The 23,938-nt window shown below is 35.2% G+C and overlaps 1 protein-coding gene across 50 annotated transcripts in view; it reads right to left on the bottom strand.

Annotated features, from left to right (window-relative positions):
• Positions 1-15,321: 15,321 nt before the first annotated feature.
• The window catches only part of LOC147510974 (putative mannitol dehydrogenase), a 32,534-nt gene continuing 23,917 nt past the window's right edge, over positions 15,322-23,938 (bottom strand). For 22 of the 50 annotated variants that reach the window (XM_086602798.1, XM_086602789.1, XM_086602799.1 and 19 more), the window contains 10 exons: positions 23,786-23,932; positions 22,527-22,878; positions 21,955-22,082; positions 21,303-21,838; positions 20,967-21,051; positions 19,914-19,989; positions 19,605-19,831; positions 17,910-18,189; positions 16,223-16,336; positions 15,322-16,012 (listed from right to left, as the gene is read on the bottom strand). In XM_086602798.1, the coding sequence (XP_086458924.1) occupies positions 15,355-16,012; positions 16,223-16,336; positions 17,910-17,917 (780 nt within the window). In that variant the 5' untranslated portion in view covers positions 17,918-18,189; positions 19,605-19,831; positions 19,914-19,989; ... (3 more) ...; positions 22,527-22,878; positions 23,786-23,932 and the 3' untranslated portion in view covers positions 15,322-15,354. Of the gene's footprint in view, positions 16,013-16,222; positions 16,337-17,452; positions 17,512-17,909; positions 18,190-18,358; positions 18,981-19,604; positions 19,832-19,913; positions 19,990-20,345; positions 20,422-20,966; positions 21,052-21,302; positions 21,839-21,954; positions 22,083-22,526; positions 22,879-23,785; positions 23,933-23,938 lie in introns of those variants that run through there. The other 28 variants (XM_086602808.1, XM_086602812.1, XM_086602800.1 and 25 more) reach the window with 18 other exon arrangements.

Below are 23,938 nucleotides of genomic sequence, written 5' to 3'. Positions count from 1 at the left end.
GTTTTGGCTGAATTGAATATTTTATGTTTGATTTGACAGGTTTGGTAGTTAACCTGCATTATAGGAAAGTCAAAGGCTGAAAGGCTAGATGTGGATATTTTTAAGAAAGACCAACTAATGTTTTGTTAGTTTTAGAAAGTTGGTGTTAGTTTTTAGGTGTTAGGATGGTTGTTTTTTTCATTTTGAAGTGTAATATGTCTGAGTAAATTATGCATTTAAATTCTATTAGACCTGTCAGAGTCTGTATCCATGGTTACTAGTTATGTCTTTATATATAGCTATTTTCAGTTTCTTGTTTGTAGTAAATCCAAATGAGATGCTGATAAGCACTATTTGTTTATATTATTTTGTAATAGCTCCAGTTATTAAGTCTTTCTGTGTTGTTTGAGGATGCTATCACAGACTAAAGTAATAAATAAGTTATATGTGGAAAGTATGAATCGCCAATCTTTTTGCTCATACCATTTCTTTAGTGGCTCCTGTCCAAGAACTACGCCTAGGCCTTGCAGATGAGAAAAGTTCTTCAAGGATAGAAATTGCTAAAATAGAAGTAGTAAAATTGAGCCTGTATGGAACTTAAGTGTAAAAGTCACTTATTTATCCCATTGTCGTGAGTTATAAGTTACAATATTTATTTTTTTACATCAGAGATTAACTCCATATTTAGCAATAAGATCATGTCTAAAGAAGAAGCTAATACTAAAAATGATAAATGCCCCCACTTATAAGCTCTCTACAAAAATGATGAGTAGATGGCACAAAAAGGCTTAAGGGCAGCACACGGCTATCCTTGCACTTGGAAGTCAACCTTTTACTTCACCAGCAGCAAGTCTATAATAGCTAGGACCTCTTACAAAATTTACTCCAGGAACTGAAGCAGTGTGGGTTGCGTATCACTCAGAATCTCTTGGAGGTTTGGAGTCAGAGCTCTAATGACTTCGTTGTCAATTTGAAGTTGTATCTAGTAACAAAAATGGCTTAGAATATATATATTGGATTATATTGCTATAGAAAGAGATATTTACCTATTGAAGCTAGAGTTATCAGTAGCCTTGCAAGTTCTATTTCAATTTGCAGAGGAGCAGTTGATTCCTTTGTCATCTAAACTCTTCACCTCGAGCCAGATTCCTACTGAAGCTTTGCTAGCGTAAGGGTGAAATTCAAACTAAATTAATTTTTAATGCTAGACATGTTATAGACTTGCCCAGACTATGTTAACATGCATCTGTTCTATTTTGTGAGCTAGATAGGGGTTCAGGACAAATAACATAAGATTAGGAGCTTAAAATGACTTAAAAGCAGTTCCCAAAGTTAATATGCTATAGTGTCTATGAGGAAAGTAATAATTTCAGCTCCAGTCTGGCCTGACCTCGGGATAACAGGATCGACATCCTAAAATTTTAGTTATATACAGAGACAACTAAAGTCTTGCAAAGGTAATAGACACAATTTTGGCCTGACTTTGTCTAGGCACACCTTATTATAAAACTGGATGAAGATACTAGGTCATGATACCAAGTGATATAGGTTCCAGACTCCAGAAACCCTTTTCCTAGTAACTCTACCTAGTAACTCTACTCTAGAAACCTAATTAAGAATTATTTGTAAAAGTAACATCTAATAGTTAAAATTCAGAAGCAAAGAACAAACTTTTTGATAGTTTCTAACTCTTAAGGAGTCCATTCACTTTTCTAAGCCCTTTCGAACAGAAGATGTGCTCGGTTATATATGCTATATTTCGTTCTCCAAGGCATGGAAGTTCCTGCAATAGAAGTAACATACAATTAGAACATATGCAATTTTGTAATATGAGTATCCACATCACGCTTTTGCAAAACAGGTTCTCATAAAAAAAATTAAAAAATTAAAAGTAAATAGAAAAAAAAGGACTCTGGAAAATCAATCGGCAATAATCCTTAAATATGAGGATTTGCCCATGAAAACCTTTCTAACCATTTCGTACACATTAAGATTCACTTTGGTTGCAAATTATTTTTCAAATGCAGTGAAATGTTGGATAAAGATAATACCAATGGAGAACTGCACAAACATACTGAGCCAACTACACTGTTCAGGTGTCAAGCCCATAGGCCAATCATGGGATTGACCTTGTGCAACTTCACCTGAAGCTTATAAGTCACCCTTATATCTGTCCCTCTTCTTTTCTTTCAAACTATGTCTCCCCTGCTATTCCGCAAAGTCGATGGTCAACCTGGTAACCCACCAGCTCAAGTCCTAAATAAAAACCAGGTTAGACCTGGGAGGAATTTCACTCCCCTCAATCAACCAATGAGTGTAATTCTACCTCAACTCCTCAAAAGGGGCTGCTAACTTTGTTGGAGCACATATGGATCACATGCCTGTTCCTGATCCTTTGCATAGGTGGTATAATCCAAATGCCCATTGTGCATATCATCAAGTTCAAAGGCATGCTACTGACGTGTTTCACTGAGAGCATTCTCGACATGATAAAGAACCAAGGATATCATTTCTAATTTCTTACCTTTGAGAATCATTAGAAGAAGAGCCCCGAGTGCGTCCCCAATTTCAAATAGCAAGATATTTTAACTATTATCTCATAATCTCGAGAGAAAGTGTTGATGGATCGAGTTCGTCTTTGTTGGGTTGAACATTTCTTTTTCGTTAGTTTTAGATAAAATTAATGTTATATAAACGGTACATCCATGGCAGAGAAAGGGACCCAAATTCCTCCATTTCTAGTAGAGAATTGAGATCATATAAAACAGAATAACAGTCACTGATAATCTCTCCACAGTTCCTACAGCTCTTGTACTTCTCAATAACCATTTCGAATTATGCCCTCTGTGTCTGATGTTCTTGTCAAGATCTGTCTGCGTGTCAAGTAGCAAACATCCACGATGCTTTTTTTTCTGCAACAATATCAGTCCGCATGCCAAGCCTTTGTAGCTTCATATTTTACAATTCCCTTCCATCAACTTAATTTCCGCATTTAAGTTGTACGATTTGAATCCTTACCCTTCTGCTCCTCAAATGCCCCTCTCTTACTCAGTTGTAACACTTTAATTAAAGTACCAAATCTCTGACTTCAGCAAAAGATACAACCCTAGATAGAACCCCTTATAACCAACGAACTAATAGAGAGAGCACAGAGCATGTCTTCAAGCTCACAGTGCTTTTTCAGATGCTGCAAATCTTTAGTGCTCCAGCATGGTCTCAACAGATTCTTTTTCAGTCTGATTTCCTCCACGGCTCCACCTCCTTTTGAACATAATCCTGTGTCGCCATCTTCTCGTCTTCAATCTTTCCTCTAGGGTGTGTTTCAATTTCTTTTCTCTAGATTTTCCTTCCCAAAGCTCACTTGTTTTTAAACTTCTGTCATCTCCACTCTTTTCTCGTCCAACACTACCGACATTTTCCAAAATTCTCACTATCCTGCTTCAAATCGTCACACTGTTTCAGGAGCAACTCTTCTCGGCAATTTTATTTAATCAATAGATCCTGCTTCAAGTGAAATTTCAACGGATATGTGGCTTTCTCTGTTCTTCAGTTACTCTTAAAGTTTCTTCATCTTCATGCTTCAAGTGAAATATTCTTCTCTAAGTACATCTCTAATGTCCATGCCATATAAGCCATTAACCCAATATAAAGTAAACAGATTTCTCAAATTTCTCTGACTTTGTTTCTCAAATGATTAGAATAAGTGAAATAAATCAAACAAGTGAGAGTTTGGTGCATCACAAAACCTTTTAATAGAGGAGCACTTGCATCAAGTGGCAGGTTGTCTGGAATCCGCACCACATAGTGCTCATTGGCAACCATGGAATCAGAATATCCACCATATGTCATGGTTTCATCATAGTATAACCCACCATAGGTGAAAATCATCTTGGGACAGTAATTTTCAAGACTTTTATTGCAGTTATCACAGGAATGGCAAGCCCCAACCAAGCATCCTACACCAACCTTGTCTCCAACTTTGAATTTGGTTACCTTGTTCCCCACCTCCATCACAATGCCTACAATCTCATGCCTGCACAATAGACCATAAAGGATTCAAACACCATCTTACTATTTTCAATACTTAATTACTTTGACCAGTAAAAATCATATTTAGTTGATGTTATATCATATAGTGTTTGTTTAACAGACACAACGTTAAAAATATATTATGCCATATATGTTCTTAATAAGAGTGAGAGCTGAGAATGAGAAAAGCATGAAAGAAAGGAAAATAACTTACCCAAGGAGCATAGGGTACCAAGACATGCCCCATTCGTTCTTAATGCTGTGAAGATCGGAATGACAAATCCCACAGAACAACACTTTGAAGGCTACATCATCTTCTCCAGTATTCCTATATAACAAACAATTCGACCATCAAATGAATAGTGGTTATAATTTAACTTCATTTTGATTAATAAAAAGGATAGTCACTTTATCACATAACATGACTGTTGGATCCAGCCCTATAGCATAAAAGCCATTGCCGGGATTGTACCTAAATGAGCAACATGGTCAATTACTGCCGCTCTAAACCACAATTTAATGATAGCGGAAATGTTAAACCACAATCCTGAAGGCTATGATATGCTTACTACGAAGAAAAAAAACTCCTAATTGACGACTATTAATTCGTACTGAGATACACAATCACTTGTATCTCAACGCAAGTCAATGTTTTGTATCTAGTGAGTCCAAATAGAGAGTCAATTTCAGGGTGCTCGAGTAAAAACAATTTACATAATTTATAATCACATCGCCCATATTTAGATTCAAGTAGGTTTCAACATTATGTATCGATTCATTAGTATCCCAAGCTTTTACAAAGCACGTATTCGGTCATTCGGTGTTAGTTGTTAGAATCATAGTACAAAATATCGTCATATATCCGCAAATATCACGAACGAACAGATTACCAAAAAAAAAATCTTCAAAAGTTTCCTTCACTAAAATTTTGTTTTCCTTTGTAATTTTTTTTTTCTAGTGAAGATGAAGTTATCAATAACAAACAAAAAAGAGAACATAAATTCAAAAAGCAAAGAGATAAATAAATAAAAATATACCTTTTGGAGAAGTGGAAGGGAGAGAGAACACCAGTGTTATCTCTTGCTCCTTAATCCGCTTAGAAACCATTGAATCAAAGAGCTTCAGTGGATCATCCACTCGTTCAGCCAAGCAATAGCCATTCATCAATATGTTGTACGAATCCGCATCAGGAACCTCACCACTCCGAATCATCACAAATAGTATTCCATGTGCTTCCACAACCCTCCCTTATTTGTAAAGAGCATGCATCAATGTGTTATATGTTATCACGTTTGGAGGAACTCTCTGCTCCATCATTTCACAGATTATCTGGATTATACCCTCTTTTAATCCTCTCCCCATCTCACAATCAGAGTCTCACTCTGAGAGCATACTCAGTAAACTCTCTCATTTTTAGTAAGAATGGAAAGGTCTCACATTTGTTTTAGTCTACGTGTAATATTGGGCCTAGGCCCAACAAATTTTATAATATATATTTTAAGCGGGTATTTGTATCGGCAACTTCTATTCAAATTAAGTTACAGAGCACACTCCCACACCCCAAGATCGGAGACTTTAATTTAAGTAAGGAGATTGGGGGAGTTGGAAAATGAGTTGCAAGAGTCAGCCTCCAGTTTCATCCCCAAATCCACAATTGAAGAACAATCGCTCCATCATCATGCACTCTCCATCAATTTCCGTTCAGGTACCACTCTCTCTGTCATTTCAATACATAAGCTACTGGATCTTGCGTATGTTCTCTCTTTTTTGTTCAATTTCTGATTTCTAATTCTACCCATCGTTGACAAATGACATAAATGTCTCTACATAAATCCTGATATCTTACATCTTTTGCATGTGGACAATGCCTTTCTTTGTCGTGCCTCACTTGTTGAATCCCGCAAGCTATGTACCTTCTCCAAGCATTTCGAGTTGTTACTACGCACTCACTTAGTTCCAGAACGTGTGGTGTCCTCTCTTCTGCCCCAAAATTTCCAATTGGCATATGGTTATCCATTTATCCTTTTTGAATTTTACCTGTTTCCTTGTTGAGAATGTACCATGGAACCCCACAAATGCCTCGATTGTTTGATTGTATGTAGGTAGTTGGTCCATCATACTACTGGCTGTGTCACTCATATTCTCATGTTACAGAACTGTTGATTATTCTTCCACTCTGTTGTTTTTACGCAGTACATACCCAATCCGGCCTCCTCATCTTGTAATGCAACTCATCAACTTGATGTACGACCCGCTTCTAGTTATCTTTGTCATAGACATTATTTTCTTCAACAATACTTGTAGCTCGATCTTGCCCTTTTGAAATGTACTTGAATAAGTATTTAATCATCCGTGAACGGTTACAATGTTCAACATTGATGTGACACTAAAATTCTTTGGTAAGTTCAGGGTTGTAAGGAACAACCACCGATTGTCAATTTTAACCTGATTTTGATGGCCCACCATTGCAGTTCTTTTATTATCTCGCCTTCAATAAACTGCAAAACCTTTCTCATCAAATGTCGTTTCACTGCAAAAATCCTTTGGAAATTTCCTTGTACATTTGTTCTTCTTAGTGTCCATACATGGAGAACCCTTTTTCTTCTCACCACACGGACCATGAATCATTGTTTGGACTACAATATCATACAGTAGAGGTTCACTGGCTTTGTCTGGAAATTCAGCTAATATCATCTTGTCTATATCCGAAGCACTTTTAGCTTTATCTTCTGGATGTAAAAACAATAAAATGTGAGCATGTGGCAGTCCTCATTTTTGAAATTCAATAACGTACAATATTGCACACAAAAAAGAAAAATTTATTTAGTAGCAGACTTTAAATAATTATAAAGGTATATGATCTTATCAATAAGTAAGAAATATATCTTCCTATTAAGAAGTGAAATAGATGGATCACTCAGAAAATGAGACAAACCGTAAGCATCAATCTTAACAAATTGAATTTAAAAGGGTACTAAAGTACATTAACAAAGTAAATGACACCTGGACATAACACAAAACTGGGTAGTTTTCTGTTAATATTGGGGGTGGGAGAGAAAACTGCTTTGACTTTTTCTAAAATTCCACAAAACACCTCCTTTTTTCCTCCCATCTCCTCTTCATTACGTCTCTCTGGTTTCTAACATCACGGCCCCTGTTTTTCTTCTTCAACTTTGACTATATATTATCTTAGCCACAATGCAGTGTTTTCCATCAAAAACACATATCTCAACTACTTCTAAATAGAGAAAAGTTTGAGTGCAGATCTATTGGACCATATATAGAAGAAAATCTGTAAGTGTTCACCCTTGTTTAAATATAGGATGTTTAAACACATAAATTTACATTTTACAGTTAATAGCAAACATGAATTCCACATTTATGAATAAATTATTAACTATTATTTCACATTTTGCAGGTTTTTGCTCTACATCAATTTATAGTTTTACTGGACATTATCTATTCTATAAAAAAAAAGTATGTGATTATAACCTGCAATGACTCTGCCGAAATGATTTCCATAATGCAATCTTTTCATGATGCACTCCAACTTCATTTTGAATACTCGACACACAACATCAAGAACATCATTAGGCAATAGTCCAGGGTCTTTTTGTAGATAACTAAGAATTTTATTCCAATTTGGATTGCAAGTCACAGTAATAAAAAGATCAGGTGGTCCTGCCCATCTACATATGGCAATAGCATCTTGGTAGGTCTGTATCATGTATCTGGGGCCTCCTGTAAATATTGATGGAAAGATCAAACATTTACCAATTGATGCTGATGTAGTATCACCTGTGTTTATTTTAAAATGGGTTATTGATAGATTAAAACAATTCATAAGCTAATGGAAATAAAATTTAAAAATTAAATAATATTACTTATATACCTACGACCACTGCATCCATCACATTGCTATATAAATCAGCCCTAATTTCTTCTTGGTGTGTTCGATACCAATGCATTCTTTGATCTTCTATACATGTATAACCATCAACAATGATTGTTTGACGTAAACATCCACCTATCCAGAGTAATCGACTTTCTAGTGTCCTTCTTTGTAGTCTAAAAGCCCAATATTGTCTCATATTAACCGTATCTCTTTTATGATCATCTATATTAAAAACTCTTTCATTTTCCTCATTATTAGGAAATTTTCTATAAGGAATCCCAGGTCTATAGCCATCTTCACCACGGGGAAACATTAAAGGATATTGTAAAGCCATGAATTTAGGATGCAATTCATTTATTCTCTCCAAACCTCCTCTAGTTTCAACAATTATGTCCCTAAAATCATTAACATTAAATCCATCCCCTTCAATTAAAGCTGCAACTTCATTGCCAGTTGGCAGATTGTATTGTCTTCCATCACTCTGCCGAGAATTAATAAGTCTTAGGTGGACATCAATCATTTCATCTTCTTTAAATCTGTCTCTAGCCATTCTAAAAGACTGTACAACTTTATTGTGTTGATCAAACATTTTGATCAATCCATCAACAATTGCAGGATCAGGAAGTTCATTATATTCATTGAATATTTGCATCCTATTCTTCAATTCAATTTGAGTATCGTATACATATAACTGGGCAAATTGAGGAGGCTTATTTTCAAATGGAAGAAGAGACACAATTTTATGATGATTTTGCCCACTTATTCTGAAAATGCAAGGACCTCCTCCATCATTGATAGTCTTATCTATCTTCCCTCCTGCATAAGTAAATTGAAACATGGAGTTGTATGTCCGTATATATCTTCTAAATTTAGTATATCTTATTCCTCCTTTCAAGTCTAAGAGTTTATTAAGAAACTCAGGGGCAGCCTCAAATAGTGGAAGTTGAACTTTTCCTTCTCCACAACATATAGAGAATGTTGGAACAGATGATTTTCCTTTGCTGTTTCTTTCTTCTTCCCAAAGAATTGCTCCACAGTACATACACTCTTCAGTTGGTGGTCCAAAGTCATGAACTCCTAAAATATAAAAACTATTAGTGAATTGGGCAAACATTCTGAATAAAATATCAAAATTGAAGAAGAAAACACATACCATCACTGTTAGTATACTTGCTTAGATCACAATGAATTTTTTTTTGCTTTTGCAAACGTTTATTCCTTTCACTGATATTTGTGATTTGAGATATTGAAGTCATTATACAACGCATAGCATTTGTAAGATTCAAAGTACCTGTTTGGTCTGTGTAATAAAAAATATCAAATTTCAAAAACTTTAATTAATCCTCAACCAAATATAGAATACAATTTTACCTTTATTTGAATGCAAGTTGTGTTCCTTGGATGCTAACAAATGATTGCGTTTCTTTAAAGCCAATAAACGACTTCGATTAAGGCGAGTTATTTTAGCAGTCTGTTCCTTTGTAGATTTAACATTAACTGTTTGAAAATTATACCAAAAAAAGGTTCAACTTTAGCCATTTCTTGTGGAAAGGATATTAGCATTGTTGTGTCATTATAAAATCAGTAAGTTCATACTAGTACTATTGGTTAAATGATTGCTCTGTTGCTCATTTAATTCCTGCGTGTGTATCAATTCTTCTGTAATAAAGGCATAAAGAAAAATATAGATATTAGTTACTTACATCTATACAATATCTTAAAATCAAATGAGAGTATAAAATGGTATTTTTTTATTTCGCAAGTTACAAGCCAATGTGACTTTGACATTCCATTAGCTGTGGATGTTTTCTTCTATTCTCTTTTAGCACTTTTTCTCTATGGATGCTCTTTGTATTTGCAGACATCATAATTCTTCTATGACGCATAAGGTTAGAACCTTCAATATATTCACATAAGGTTAGACCCTTCAATATATTCACATAAGGTTAGACCCTTCAATATATTATTTTGTTAGAATATTTATCAAGTGTGTAAAATAAAAATTAACACTTCGTACCATTATTCCTTTTTAGTGCAAGAATACATCATCTATTGTACCGAGCAATTTTGGAGGTATATATTTTTTCGTCATCCATAAGGTAAACCTGAACAACTCTTCCTCTCTTTGCCTAAAGCTTTAACTCCTCTTATAGCTGCTGCTCTTATTCACTGTAGCTGATAATGATTTAGAAATTGTCTTCTTGGACAGCACTTACTTGACTATATCATCAACCTTAGGGGCGTATAGGGAGTGCATTTGCAGCGGAGTTGGGAACAATGCAGGTTTCGGAGTAGACTGATACATTGAGACTTCTTGGTACTGACCCAGTGGATTACCTTGTGACGCCGAGAGTGATTGCTTGTTGTGTTGCTTTGCCAATTTTGACACTGATTTGTTTCACGTTTGGGTTGGCTTCCAGTGCCCTTCTTGCTGATGGGGTTTATGGTGTTAGTATAAATATTATACTGGAAGCCTTAGGATATAATCAGTGCAATGATCAAGTTGCAGCTGTTTGGGGGAATTATTTCTATTGTCAGCTGTGCTTGGGGTGTTACAACTCTTGGAGGTCCTACGGGTGTTGGGGAGTTTACTACTTCAGCAGTTTGTTTATCTTAAGATATGTGACACTGAAGAGGATCTTGAGCGACATAAAAAACAGTTTGCTTACAGCTTTTGTTGAGAGATTTTGTTTGGATAGAGTTCTAAGACTGTTAGTGTTACCTTTAGACTTTTAATTGTATAAGATTTGTAATTGTGTAAGAACTGAGTTAGCTTTATAGTTTTAATTGTATAAGACTTCTTTAATTTATCCTTGGACATTTGAGTTGAATTTCTATGCAAGTAAGATAACGTTATTTAATTTGTGTGTTTTGTATAGTAAAAAAGGTTATCTTCATAAGATCATTTCCAATTTAATCTTAACATTTGTACTAATTTATTGGGTTATCTACTTATTTGAATAAAGAGTGGGAAACAAAATCAAATTCCTAGTTTCGTTACATACAACTATTAACTGTATCTTTGGGTTATCTGCATCTTTGAAATGAAACGTTACCGATTGAGAGGGCAAATAAGCAATCCTATAGCATAGTTGGAACGATTTATGTGGATGATCTACTCTGACATAATCTACTTTTTTGACCATCTCATCGATCAATATATTTAAGCCGGTCCTGTTAAGATGAGTAAATTCTGCACCTGAATCCCCTCCTATTTCATTATAATCACCTTTCAGACTAAAAGTCCATTATGGAATAGGAATTCTCGAGCCACTGATACGTATGCCTTCTAAGTCTATGAAATAACTTGAATCATCCAAATTCTTAAATGATAGTAGAGGAGTTTTGAACCCAGTTATGGAAGCGGCCTTGTCGAACTTTATATATCCTGTCGTAGAATAAACATCATAAAATGCAAAGCAATATGCAAATTGCTTGATAGCCAATTGCATTTGTAATGGGCATGCTTCCGTTGTCGCATACTCAGATGTAGAAAATGATTAATAACATATTATTCGTTGTAACAATTCAGCCTTATATCGCATTCAAATGGAAAAGAAAATACGTGTGAAATACATAGCAAAATCTGAAGATATGGTGCACATTTTTTAATATGCAAGTGTAGCAGTAAGAGTCGTCACAGACCCACAGTCCCAGTTGTAAAATTGGGAAGAGTAAAGGGAAGAAACACAAAAAGAACAAAACTATTCAGCTAATCGCTCATAATAAGAATTCCACCAAAACATGCCAACAGAATTCACCTCATACATGGCTAAATCATTGCTTGACAACCAAATCCACAAAATGTAATCTTCAGTTTCAAGCCGCTCACATCAAGGAGTTGCAGGGATAAGTGTAGCAGGATGCCTGGTAACAGTAGCCAGAATGTCATCATAACCCATGACCCCAACCAAACTTTCCTCACCCTCAGCCTCAATCACCCATACATGAGTTGCCCTGTGTGACAACATATGAGCCATGACTGCCACCAATGAACTTGTGACCTTGCATGTCAAGGGTGCACTACGTCCCCTATACATGCTCCTTCCCATGCCGATAGTCGGGGTTGTGAGGCTGCTAAAGAATCCAATACTCCTACTGGAGAATTTTCTTAGTCTTGCACCACCAACCCTGCATTATCCTCGAGAGAATTAATAGAAAAATCAGGCAGACTCCCTACCTTCTTATGGTAATGCTAAATGAATTTTCATAAGTAAAACAAATGCTTAAAGAATTTTGATAGTCCACCAAATATAGAGCCATGTAGTATGCTAACATAACGGTCAGTTAAAGTCAACTTGGATCGAAGATGCTGAATCTCGTCCATGGCCAAAGATAATTTTTTATCTATCTCTGCCAACCGTCCTGGTTCCTTATCATGTATTCTTGCTTCTTCACCAATAAACTCCAAAGCATCCTGGAAGTCCTCACCCAGTGGTGTCCACATCACACTGCAGGGAGCATAACTGTCAGCTGTATTACCACTTCCAAGAGCACCACTCATTCCTGTTCTCGATGCCCAAAGCCCATACCCACTGTGAGCAACAATTATAGTATGGGCAGCTCCACATACAACTTGGAGGGGTTCAACAAACTTAGAGCCATATTCATTACACGGAATCCACAGAGCAGAGAGCACATCCCCAACATCAGTAATAGGTAATTAATACCTGAGAAGCATCAGAATCACGAATTGGGGATGCTTTGGCACGATTCCTTCTTCCCTCCAGAACAGCATGGGCATTTACATAGCTGATCATTGGTGTCTAAAATCATATATTTCAAAATAAATCAACTCATCCTTGAAGAAAAAAAAACATTTAAGGTAAATTTAAGTTGAAAAGTGTTGAATGAGTGCCACCAACATATATATACCTCATCAGCAGTGTAGTCAATTTCAGTTATCCCAACCAATTCAACTGTGGCACCGTAGCAGGTGAAAACCTGAAAATGACATAAAAACATATCCTCATTCAAAAAGTCCAATAGATATATCAGTTATTAACTACCCAAGGATCACTGCATTCTTCAAGAAAAGAGATTGGAATACACCAAAAGCACAGACTAATATGCTTCTGCTATCAGATTAGAAAATGATGTGAGATTAAAGGGGCCAATTGAATAAAGAAACAGGTTAACTCAGGCAATGAAGTAGAAATAACTTTTGTGCAAGGTCATCCTGCAGTAATGCCAACGGAATAAAAATAAAAATTGGATTGAAAAAGAAATAAAGAGATATTTGGGTTAATAACTGTGGCTTCTAGATGACAACTAAGGCTGCCTAGCTGAAGGAATAGCAATTGTATGCATTTGTGATATTGATTGGTAGTGAGTTGAGTTTACCTTCGCAAAGAGAAAATATTGTGTGGATCCTCTCGCCTTCTCAAGCAATTGGTTGATGATGGACGTGATTTTTCTGAACTGACTGTGAATTTCTGGGCTGTAGTTCTTTCTTTGCTAAATACCGACGCAGAGGAGGCACACCATCAGAGTAAATGTTGACTACCTGCACTACGAAATGCAAATTTGAAGTTAGATCAAGACTGTGTTAAGAATAGATATGACAAACTAAAGACAGAGGGCTTAGCTCCTTCAAGGTGTCAACCTTATATTGATCCACATCTAATTCTCCAGGCTCACCAACATCTTTAACTCCAGAAGAGGCTATCACCCTAGAAGACTCACACTTTGAAACTTGTCCGTACTTTTTGGAAATTTCATCTCTGAAGAATTGTGTTGGCACCTTTCTGTCATTTATTCCATTACTGGAGTTATTGGGTCCTGTCGACCGACGTTGAGACCCTTCATAAACCTCAATGTCATCTAAAGAAACTGGCTAAGGAGCAAAAGTAACAGGGCAGTATTCTCTCTCATCATTGCACTGGAAGAAGAAACAATTTATTTAACTCTATTTCCCAGTGGCTTCCCTTCAACTATATATTCTATCCCAATAATCTAAATGCTAAGGTGTGAGGTGAGGCGTTTCACTGGCAAAACCTTGCGGCATCAATCTCAAGGTATGAAGCATACTTACGATCATTGGACTTCTGAAGGATTAAGAGGATGAAAATTATGGCAAAAAGAAAAATGTAATGTGCATAGATTAGAAGCTTAACAGCAATATCATTATATACAAATTGAGTTGCTATGTTATAATGCAAATCACAATCCTTAGGAAAAGAAGCAAAAAGGTATTTGCCTCTTGATGTTTACAATTTTTATGACTCTTTTAGCAAGTGGTATGATTTGGAATACAGGGTCACCTCAAAGCCTTGGGTGTTTTTGGTAAGCATCTACCCAAGCCTCCTAAGCCATTAAAAAAATTGTTCTAATCTAAATTAAGCTTTTCTAGTTCTTTCTGTATTTTCTCCCATGTATTTTAATATTTAAGAAAAGGTTGTCCTCATAACAGAGCCATAACTCTAAACTTTTGATTCTACTTTAGAAAATGAAGTTTAACAATGCATGTGATTACTATAATGAAGCTTCAGGGAAACAATATAACGGTAAAAAAAAAAAGATACGGAACTAAAGGTTTGCAATTCAATCAAATATATAAGATTGTATAGCAAAATTGATTACAGGGAGAATTGTTCGTGTAAATAAATTAACAATGCAGAAAAGAACATCTTCCAGCAATTTTATTAACTTTTTGACAGGAAAAAGAGAGAGAGAGGTTACATGTATGTTGTTAACTTGCATAATGCATATTCACATATAAGAACAGGCAACACATAGTTTGAAAAAACACCATTGAATCAGTAAGTGCTTGAGATGCCTTCAAGATGGTTTGAAATATAAAAATGTTTGTTTCCCTCAATTTGGTTGTACTCTTGAACATATGTACGTACACAGAGTAAAAATTACTTGCACTGAAGAAAAGACAAAAACGATTCAATGACCCTAACTTATTTAGATTGGGTTTTGCATTTGAAACCACAAATTTGCCTAGAAAATACACCATTTGTTTAAAAAAAACAAAAAAGCTTTTACAGCAAGTAGTATGTACAGACATTCCAAACTTATTTAGCCTATTAACATCTACTTGTTGTAAATTATTTTTTGGTGGTTGGTTGTAGATTAAACAATAGAAAGTTTTTATTTGCTTCCAGAATTTGTAAATTCATTCAAACAGGCTAGTCCTAATGGCGCAGAAAGCATTATTTTCAAAAACAACACATGTGAAATCGGAGTTTAAGCGACAATAGAGGCAGTGAGGGAGATGCATTCACATTATCTTCTCAATGCACATAGGTTAGTTGTCCTTTAATACATATTGAGATGCAGTAATACAGAAATTCTATGTGATCATACTTCGTTACCTGCATTTCTAGGTTACATTGACATGGGCACGCGTGTCGGTGTCCGACACGGATATGGGGAGCAGTTGAAGATCGACACGGGGACACGGATAGGAATAATTAATTAATTTTTTAATAATTATAAATTTATTAAATTAGATGGTAAATCAAAAATTTGAGGTAAATTAAATACAATATGTGTCCATGTGCGTCCGACACGGATAGGGACACAGACACGTGGATACGTATCTGACACAGATTTTTTTTAAAATATGGCGTGTCCATGTAACCTAGCTGCATTTGCTCCTGATCTCGACTGACCAAAAATGAGTCTGCACCAAGATGCTTAGTTGCTTCCTTCTTCTTAGCAGGGGAGGTGTTGATTACAATAACCTTAACACCAAAAGCCTTTGCAAACTTCACAGCCACATGCCCGAGACCACCTAGTCCGACAACACCCACATGCATCCCAGGTTCACTAAGTCCGTAATATTTCAGTGGGCTGTATACTGTAATTCCAACACATAATAGAGGAGCACTTGCATCAAGTGGCAGGTTGTCTGGAATCCGCACCACATAGTGCTTATTGGCAACCATGGAATCAGAATATCCACCATATGTCATGGTTTCATCATAGTATAACCCACCATAGGTGAAAATCATCTTGGGACAGTAATTTTCAAGACTTTTATTGCAGTTATCACAGGAATGGCAAGCCCCAACCAAGCATCCTACACCAACCTTGTCTCCAACTTTGAATTTGGTTACCTTGTTCCCCACCTCTGCCACAATGCCTACAATCTCATGCCTGCACAATAGACCATAAAGGATTCAAACATCATCTTACTATTTTCAATACTTAATTACTTTGACCAGTAAAAATCATATTTAGTTGATGTCATATCATATAGTGTTTGTTTAACAGTCACAACGTTAAAAATATATTGTGCCATATATGTTCTTAATAAGAGTGAGAGCTGAGAATGAGAAAAGCATGAAAGAAAGGAAAATAACTTACCCAAGGAGCATAGGGTATCGAGACATGCCCCATTCGTTCTTAATGCTGTGAAGATCGGAATGACAAATCCCACAGAACAACACTTTGAAGGCTACATCATCTTCTCCAGTATTCCTATATCACAAACAATTCGACCATCAAATGAACAGTGGCTATAATTTAACTTCATTTTGATTAATAAAAAAGATAGCCACTTTATAACATAACATGACTGTTGGATCCAGCCCTATAGCATAAAAGCCATTGCCGGGATTGTACCTAAATGAGCAACATGGTCAATTACTGCCGCTCTAAACCACAATTTAATGATAGCGGAAATGTTAAAACACAATCCTGAAGGCTATGATATGCTTACTACGAAGAAAAAAAAGAAAAAAACTCCTAATTGACAACTATTAATTCGTATTGAGATACACAATCACTTGTATCTCAACGCAAGTCAATGTTTTGTATCTAGTGAGTCCAAATAGGGAGTCGATTTCAGGGTGCTCGAAGTAAAAACAATTTACATAATTTATAATCACATCGCCCATATTCAGATTCAAGTAGTTTTCAACATTATGTATTGATTCATTAGTATCCCAAGCTTTTACAAAGCACGTATTCGGTCATTCGGTGTTAGTTGTTAGAATCATAGTACAAAATATCCTCATCTATCCATAAAATATCACGAATCGAAACAGTTACCAAAAAAAAAAAAAATCTTCAAAAGTTTCCTTCACTAAAATTTTGTTTTCCTTTGTAATGTACATTATCAATCTATTGTGCTACCTTTGTGATAGCACTTGGTGGTCTGCACTCTCCAGGAAGAATGTCACCAAGAAGCATGGAACCCATCTCACCAATGAGCGCTAGGGCTGTGTTTTCTCAACGTGAGAAACTTCAACAGCACAGCCTCAATTCGTGTGATCTTGGATCCAACCTAAGCTAGAAATAAAAGTGTATTGATGGATTTGAAGATTTCTAGATCGACTGAGACATAGCATAAATAATACATCGAAATAGGTTTGAAGAGACAGTGCAAAATTAATATGTAGAAGTTGGATACTCATGAAGGCTTATTTTTTATGCATCCATATCCTCATTTCCAAATTCGGATCATATTTTGGAAAAAAAAATTATATATACAACAACATGGAAAAGGTAGAATACAAAGAATTCAAATTTCTAAATGAAATATTTTAACAGTATTGAAGTGATATCATGCTCAATGACAAAGACAAAGAGTACCTATTCAAGCAGATTCCAAAACAAACTCGATCAGATTCCAACACTTGAACTTTCTATAACTGAAATAATCCTCAATAAGCACTCGTCATAAGACTTGTATATAGAGAAAATCTAGGCTTAATGATCCAAGACTCTTATCTCGCATCTACCTAATAAGAATCTTGTTAGGGTCATAAATATACCCTCTTTTATTGTTTAATTTATTTATGGTAAGAAGTAGTCTTAGGTGAATAATTGTATATTCGTAGTTTCTAATAGTTGCATGGTGTGAATCCCTTACTAATATGAATCGATAGCATATTGTGTATAGCATTTTGGTTTTACGGAGAATCGATAGCATATTGTGTAACTCCAATGAATATCTAAAAAAACAATCAAAACAATGCTAATCTACATAAAGAGTTAAAGACTAATAAGGAAAATAAAGATTTGTTAGTTACTACTCATGGGAAATTACCTTTCCATCAACTACAACCTAATAGTCATCTCGTGTTGAATGGCATCCCCATGAGTGCAAGTAGCTTTTGACCTTCTTTATCAGTTTTCGCTGTGGTGGTTATGCAAACATCCATCCCCCTTGGTTTACCAAGGGCATCATAACGAATCTCTGGGAAGACACCTTGCTCTCGCATACCAATGTTGTAATTTCCATGCCCATCAAAACTGTTCGGGTTGACTCCCTGAAAATCCCTTGTCCTAGGAAGCCCCAAGTTTATAAGCGAAGCAATCAAATATCCCTAGCAACAAATAACTTTAATTTAGTGAGTATATTCTAATCATGAACTTTAGTGCTAATACTACCACCAGTTCTAGAAACCCAACCAAGTGAATAAAAATATCTATAGAGGTTTAGCATAAAGATCTACAAAGCTCACGATCTTATAGAAAAAAAAGATAGCTACTCACTACTTCTCCGTACCATGCCTAATCAACTGACTCTTCATTCAGTCCTCCTCTAAGTCAAGAACTCCATAATCTCATAGAGGATGATGCAATAAGAAAATCGTATTAATACTCCCGGTCCTCAGGAGGTAAACGCGGCATCGCTAAAATGCCAGATTTCAACTGTATCAGGTTGTCACATGAATGGTATACTGTTAGTGGTGGGTGGAGTGACCTTGAGGGATTGCGATCGGCGAAGAACAGGCAGTAGGGAAGAGAGGATGAGAAGAAGGATGTTTAAATCACACACGACTTTTTAATTTTGGTTTGGAGAAGGGGCTTTATCTCACGAAGGGAATATTTCGAGACGTGTATAGAAGGTTTTGGAAGTTTTTTCTTGAAGAACAGAAATTTCATAAATTTATTCCATTAATTTCTTTTCATACCTATTGAAATTGGTACAAAGAGAGAGGCTGGGTTTGAAGATAGTGTTTTTTGAAGAGAGGGTTTTTTCTTTTAGATTTAGTTTCTTTCTTGCTACTTGCACCACCACTAAAAAAGTTACCACAACAAAATAAGTTATCACTGCCACCTCCAGCAGTGGCACCAAACTCTCCACTGCTTCCACCATAACCACCAACAATGTCTGGAAAAATGCAGTAAATTCCACCAGATGTTAAAGTGTGATAGTGAAGTCTTACATGTAATAAATAAGAAAATGAAATGAGAAATCATAATGTATCATACATTCATTAGACGGGTGGTACTGAGATATTTCTGGTGTTCTTTGATAATTTCTTATGCTTTTTTGTTCTATTGTTTATTTTTACATTTTTTAGTTTTCCATGATTAGTAAAACTAACCTTTTAACCTGATAATGCAAATGACAACAACAATGATAATGCAAATGATGAGAATTGTACGTAAGAGAATGAGCCTCCCAATCAAAAATTGTTTAAGGTCATTGAGTGAGTAACACTTTCAATGAAAAACTTAACCATCAAATTGCAAGGCTATGGAAAGTGGCACATATTTTAGACTCTACCATTGACATGACCGAACCTTTAGAAACATCATCGATTTCTATCTTTCTTTTTATAAAAACTACTTCACAAACACAATAATGCCTCTTTCTTATCTGAGTATAATAATGTTTCTTTCTTATCTGAGTACACTAATACTCACACAAAATTTAGTCCACCATTGATAAGAAAATTGAAATATACATTCTTAATACAAATCAACAACTTAATCACAAAAGTATACTAACCTGCATGTACCCAACGTTTTTTTTCCCCAAGACCAATACCTCCAGCCAAAATAGACTTGGGAAGGATCAAAAAATTCAACCATCTCATAAGGAACATCGTGAACCTCCAACCGCAAATATGTCCCCGTTCTGAATTTCTTCAACCTCTAACCTAGTTGCCTCGTCGAGATCAGTGAGTTCTGCAATATAATATTCATCTGTCTCCAGAGTTCATTCTCTTCTTTAAACTGCAAAAACCAACACCTTCCAATTGAAAATCTTGAACTCATAGTTTAGAGACGAATCAAAATGAAGTTAATTCAAGTTTACTTTGTTATAGTGCCCTCTAGTAGCCTGACTTTGGTGGAACTTGGTTGCATTCGTTTGATCAGTTTCAATTCTTCATCTGGTGATTCAGAGCCATCATATGTTCAAGGTCAACATGAATGTTTACACAAAATAAAAGACATATATAAACAACCAAGCTAGAAAACCAAATCTGTAGGACAGAAAAACAACCCTATTCAGTTTATTTACTAATCATATTATATTAATATGTGATAGTGCACGATGCTCATATTGAGCCACATCAGCAAAAAATTTAAAAAAGCCCATGTTTCTTGTTCATGTTCTGATTTAAGCAGATGTTTAATGGAAAAATATCAGGGTTTGAAACATGGGAATTCAGGCAAGCCCTGATTTGGGTCTTAGCTTTTTAATGTTATCTAGAGACGAATCAAAATGAAGTTAATTCAAGTTTACTTTGTCATAGTGCCCTCCAGTAGCCTGACTTTGGTGGAACTTGGTTGCATTCGTTTGATCAGTTTCAATTCTTCATCTGGTGTTCAGAGCCATCATATGTTCAAGGTCAACATGAATGTTTACACAAAATAAAAGACATATATAAACAACCAAGCTAGAAAACCAAATCTGTGGGACAGAAAAACAACCCTATTCCGTTTATTTACTAATCATATTATATAAATATGTGATAGGGCACGATGCTCATATTGAGCCACATCAGCAAAAATTTTAAAAAAACCCATATTTCTTGTTCATGTTCTGATTTAAGCGGATGTTTAATGGAAAAATATCAGGGTTTGAAACATGGGAATTCAGGCAATCCCTGATTTGGGTCTTAGCTTTTTAATGTTATCGCCAAGAAATTTACATTAGCAAATCAGTTGCTACATATTTCTTGGTCGGATTTAAGCGGATGTCTAACAGAGAAATATCAGGGCGCAGTTGCACTTACAATTGAGAGAATCTAAGTTGATGTTCTACAAAGTATATGAACTTAAATATAAACAAATCTAACTAATAAGTTGCATTGTTTATAACAATTATTGAAAGAAGCAAAGCAGAAAATTACAAATTTCATACCTTTCATCTTGAAGAAAAATATCCATTTTCTTGGAAATGGCTTATTGTTCCATTTCTAACACTGGAAGCAGTATCCCAACAACATCTGTTGAAGAAATGAAAAATATATATGATTAATACGACATTACAACATGTAGCAGCCACAATGACATATGCATATTTAAGTAGTTTGTAACTTAATTTATAGCATATTGTACCCACGTTTTGTTTAGAATGTAGTCTGAGATCAGCGAAAATGACATATCAAATCGAACAATATAATCATGTATATAATCCACATAAGTTATAAATGAATTATCATAACCTCGATGTATCTTCCACCTAAGCAATACGTACCTAAGTTGATCTAAAGGTAGTATATAAGTTCCAGGATAACACACCAAAATGCCCGAAATGAAAGCTATTGATGTGCTAGCCGCAAAATAAAAATAGATAACTCGATCTCTAGAAGCAAGGGTCAAGCTAGCTTATTAACCTGTGAGGAGGTACAATGAGAAATAAAGACTAAGAAAAATGTCCTAACAGTAATGGAGATTTCAAAGGATTACTATGTTTAGCCATTATTCTGAATTGAATAAATTATTATGAGTTTATGACATGCCTTGTCGATTCCAACACCTGTTAATTGATCGATCTATACCACACATATAGATACCTAACACCATGGTTTCCAGAGCATGCAAAATTGGTCTTCTCATAAGTTCTTCCCCTTTATCATTACCTTTAGCAATCGCATAAAAGACAGCGGTGACAAATCAAATATTTTTTGCAGAGGAAGAATCGAATCTCCTTGATCTCTTCTTTGGTGGGAATAGCAATGAGATTGGAATTCTCCTTCTCAGTAATATTTTTCCCACAACTTAATCATCACACTATGAGAAAATGTAAATTAGTATCAAGAATAGGTCAATATATATATATGTTACAACTAAATCATATTTCATTGAATCAAGCAATATTATTGAAGGACTATGCATGGAAAACTTACATTGCATGAGTATGACATCCATATTTTAACTCCCTCAAAGCCAACAGTTAAAAGAGTCCTCGGAAACATATAACAAAATGGTATCACAAATCTATAAAATCTTCTTCCCAATCGAGATGCAATAATACCTAAGAACACAAATTAGATTATAGATTACAGTGTTGAAACTATTTAATTGCAGCGGTTTCTAACCAAGAAATTGATGGAATCAAATAAATATTTCTCCTCGGAACTATGTTGTATACTTAAAGTATAGATTTTACATAATCTGCTTGGACTTCCAATTCTCACTCACATATTGTCGCTAATGCTATTGCGTTGTTAATTGTTAGTCAAATTGATCGCCATTCGAAAGAATAATTATAAGAAATAACTTCTCTCGTTTACACTGATTAATCGAAGACGGTGGAAGATTTTATAGTTATCACAATTAAATTTTACATTTAAATGATTCTCATTTGAATTTTAGAAATAGAAAAACAATTTGATAGCACCTACTAAGTAGTTAAAAATACTAAAAATAATAGCTAAAAGTAGTCAATTTGAAATAGTAGAGAATCCATGGAACGTACCTTTTAAGAATCGAAGAATATATAGCTCCTTGACTTTCTTGCAAACCTTATTGGTTTTAAACACTCCAAATTTATGACGTGCTAATTCTCTTATGGTAGAGTCGCTTGGAAGCCCATCAACAAAAAGAATGCTCGACTCCTCTCCTAACACACTATCAACTTTCCTAAAGGAGTTGGGCCTTTCGTTGAGCAATTCTGGAATGCCCAGGCTACCCAATGCTAGATCTTCCAGAGGACTCAGAAACCCCTTCAAACTTGCTCCCGATGTTAATCCACTAAATCCTAGTGCAATATGACTGGCTAATCTAGCAAAAGTATCTAAGCTGTAAGCCCCAGGCCGTAATGGCAAAATCTGATATTAAAACCAATTTTCAGTTGATAAACATATAACATCATTAGCAACCAAGTAAGAGAGAGAGAACTATGCTTATATCCTTTTGTAAGTAATCTGAAGATGTCCCTCGCAAATCATTAGCCATTTCACTAATGTTATTGGTAATTCTCTCGTAAATTAGAATTGACAAATGCATATTTAAGCTTATATATATTCAAAGTCTAGTTTAAGCAAATTTAACTGCAGGGAAGTGCTTCTAATTTTAAGCAATTTAAATCTTCCGTTTTTATTGGGTCTCTCCCAAAATGCTCTATTGACAAAACCAATAAAATTATGAGGTGACAAAAATGGAGATCACCTAAAACTAATCCCTCCAAATCAAGCCTATATATATGCCAGCAAGACCCCCACATCCATACCTCATCAAAAACAAATAATAAGCACCCACGCCATATTAGGAGCCATTGAGAAGTTTAGAAGCAGAGAGTAATTAATGCAAAGAAAGTAATTGTTCAAGATAAGATCAACCTTCAGCCTCAAACACATAATAAACAAAAATCATTCCCTTCGATTAATCTAAATGAATTTGCTTATCCTAAAAGCCAAATTGCCAATTGCCAAATTTGCACACCCATTTTACATTATCAATAGCAAAATTTGCATATTCATATCATGTTTGTGGACGAAAATATATCATGTGTTTTTCAATTATTCAATGTTGAACACTTTCTTTTTAAAGAAAAAGACAATTTAAATCTTGTTATGGCTTTGAAATCAAAAGTTTGTAACACCATCTAGCACTCCCGATGATTTTGAGCATATTTATGCGACCTCCCTCTAAAGCTAATCAATCGACACACAACAAATATTCAAGAAAACTCATAATGAAACCAAAAAAAATTATATATATATGATTGAAGCTAACCTCAGTTAAGAGCCGGCCTAGAAGTTGAGATTGTCGAGAAATAATTCAAAATAGAAACTTTGAATAGAGTGTCCATGCTTGATGCTTCCACTAATGGTGCAATTATTGTTGATATTAAACTGTATCAAAGCACGCAATCTTCAGTTTCTGATG

Source organism: Coptis chinensis, chromosome 3 (genome assembly GCF_015680905.1).
Source record: "Coptis chinensis isolate HL-2020 chromosome 3, ASM1568090v1, whole genome shotgun sequence".
Taxonomy (NCBI): Eukaryota; Viridiplantae; Streptophyta; class Magnoliopsida; order Ranunculales; family Ranunculaceae; genus Coptis; species Coptis chinensis.
Note: the sequence above shows the minus strand (reverse complement) of the source record. Positions and strands in the feature narration are given on the sequence as shown.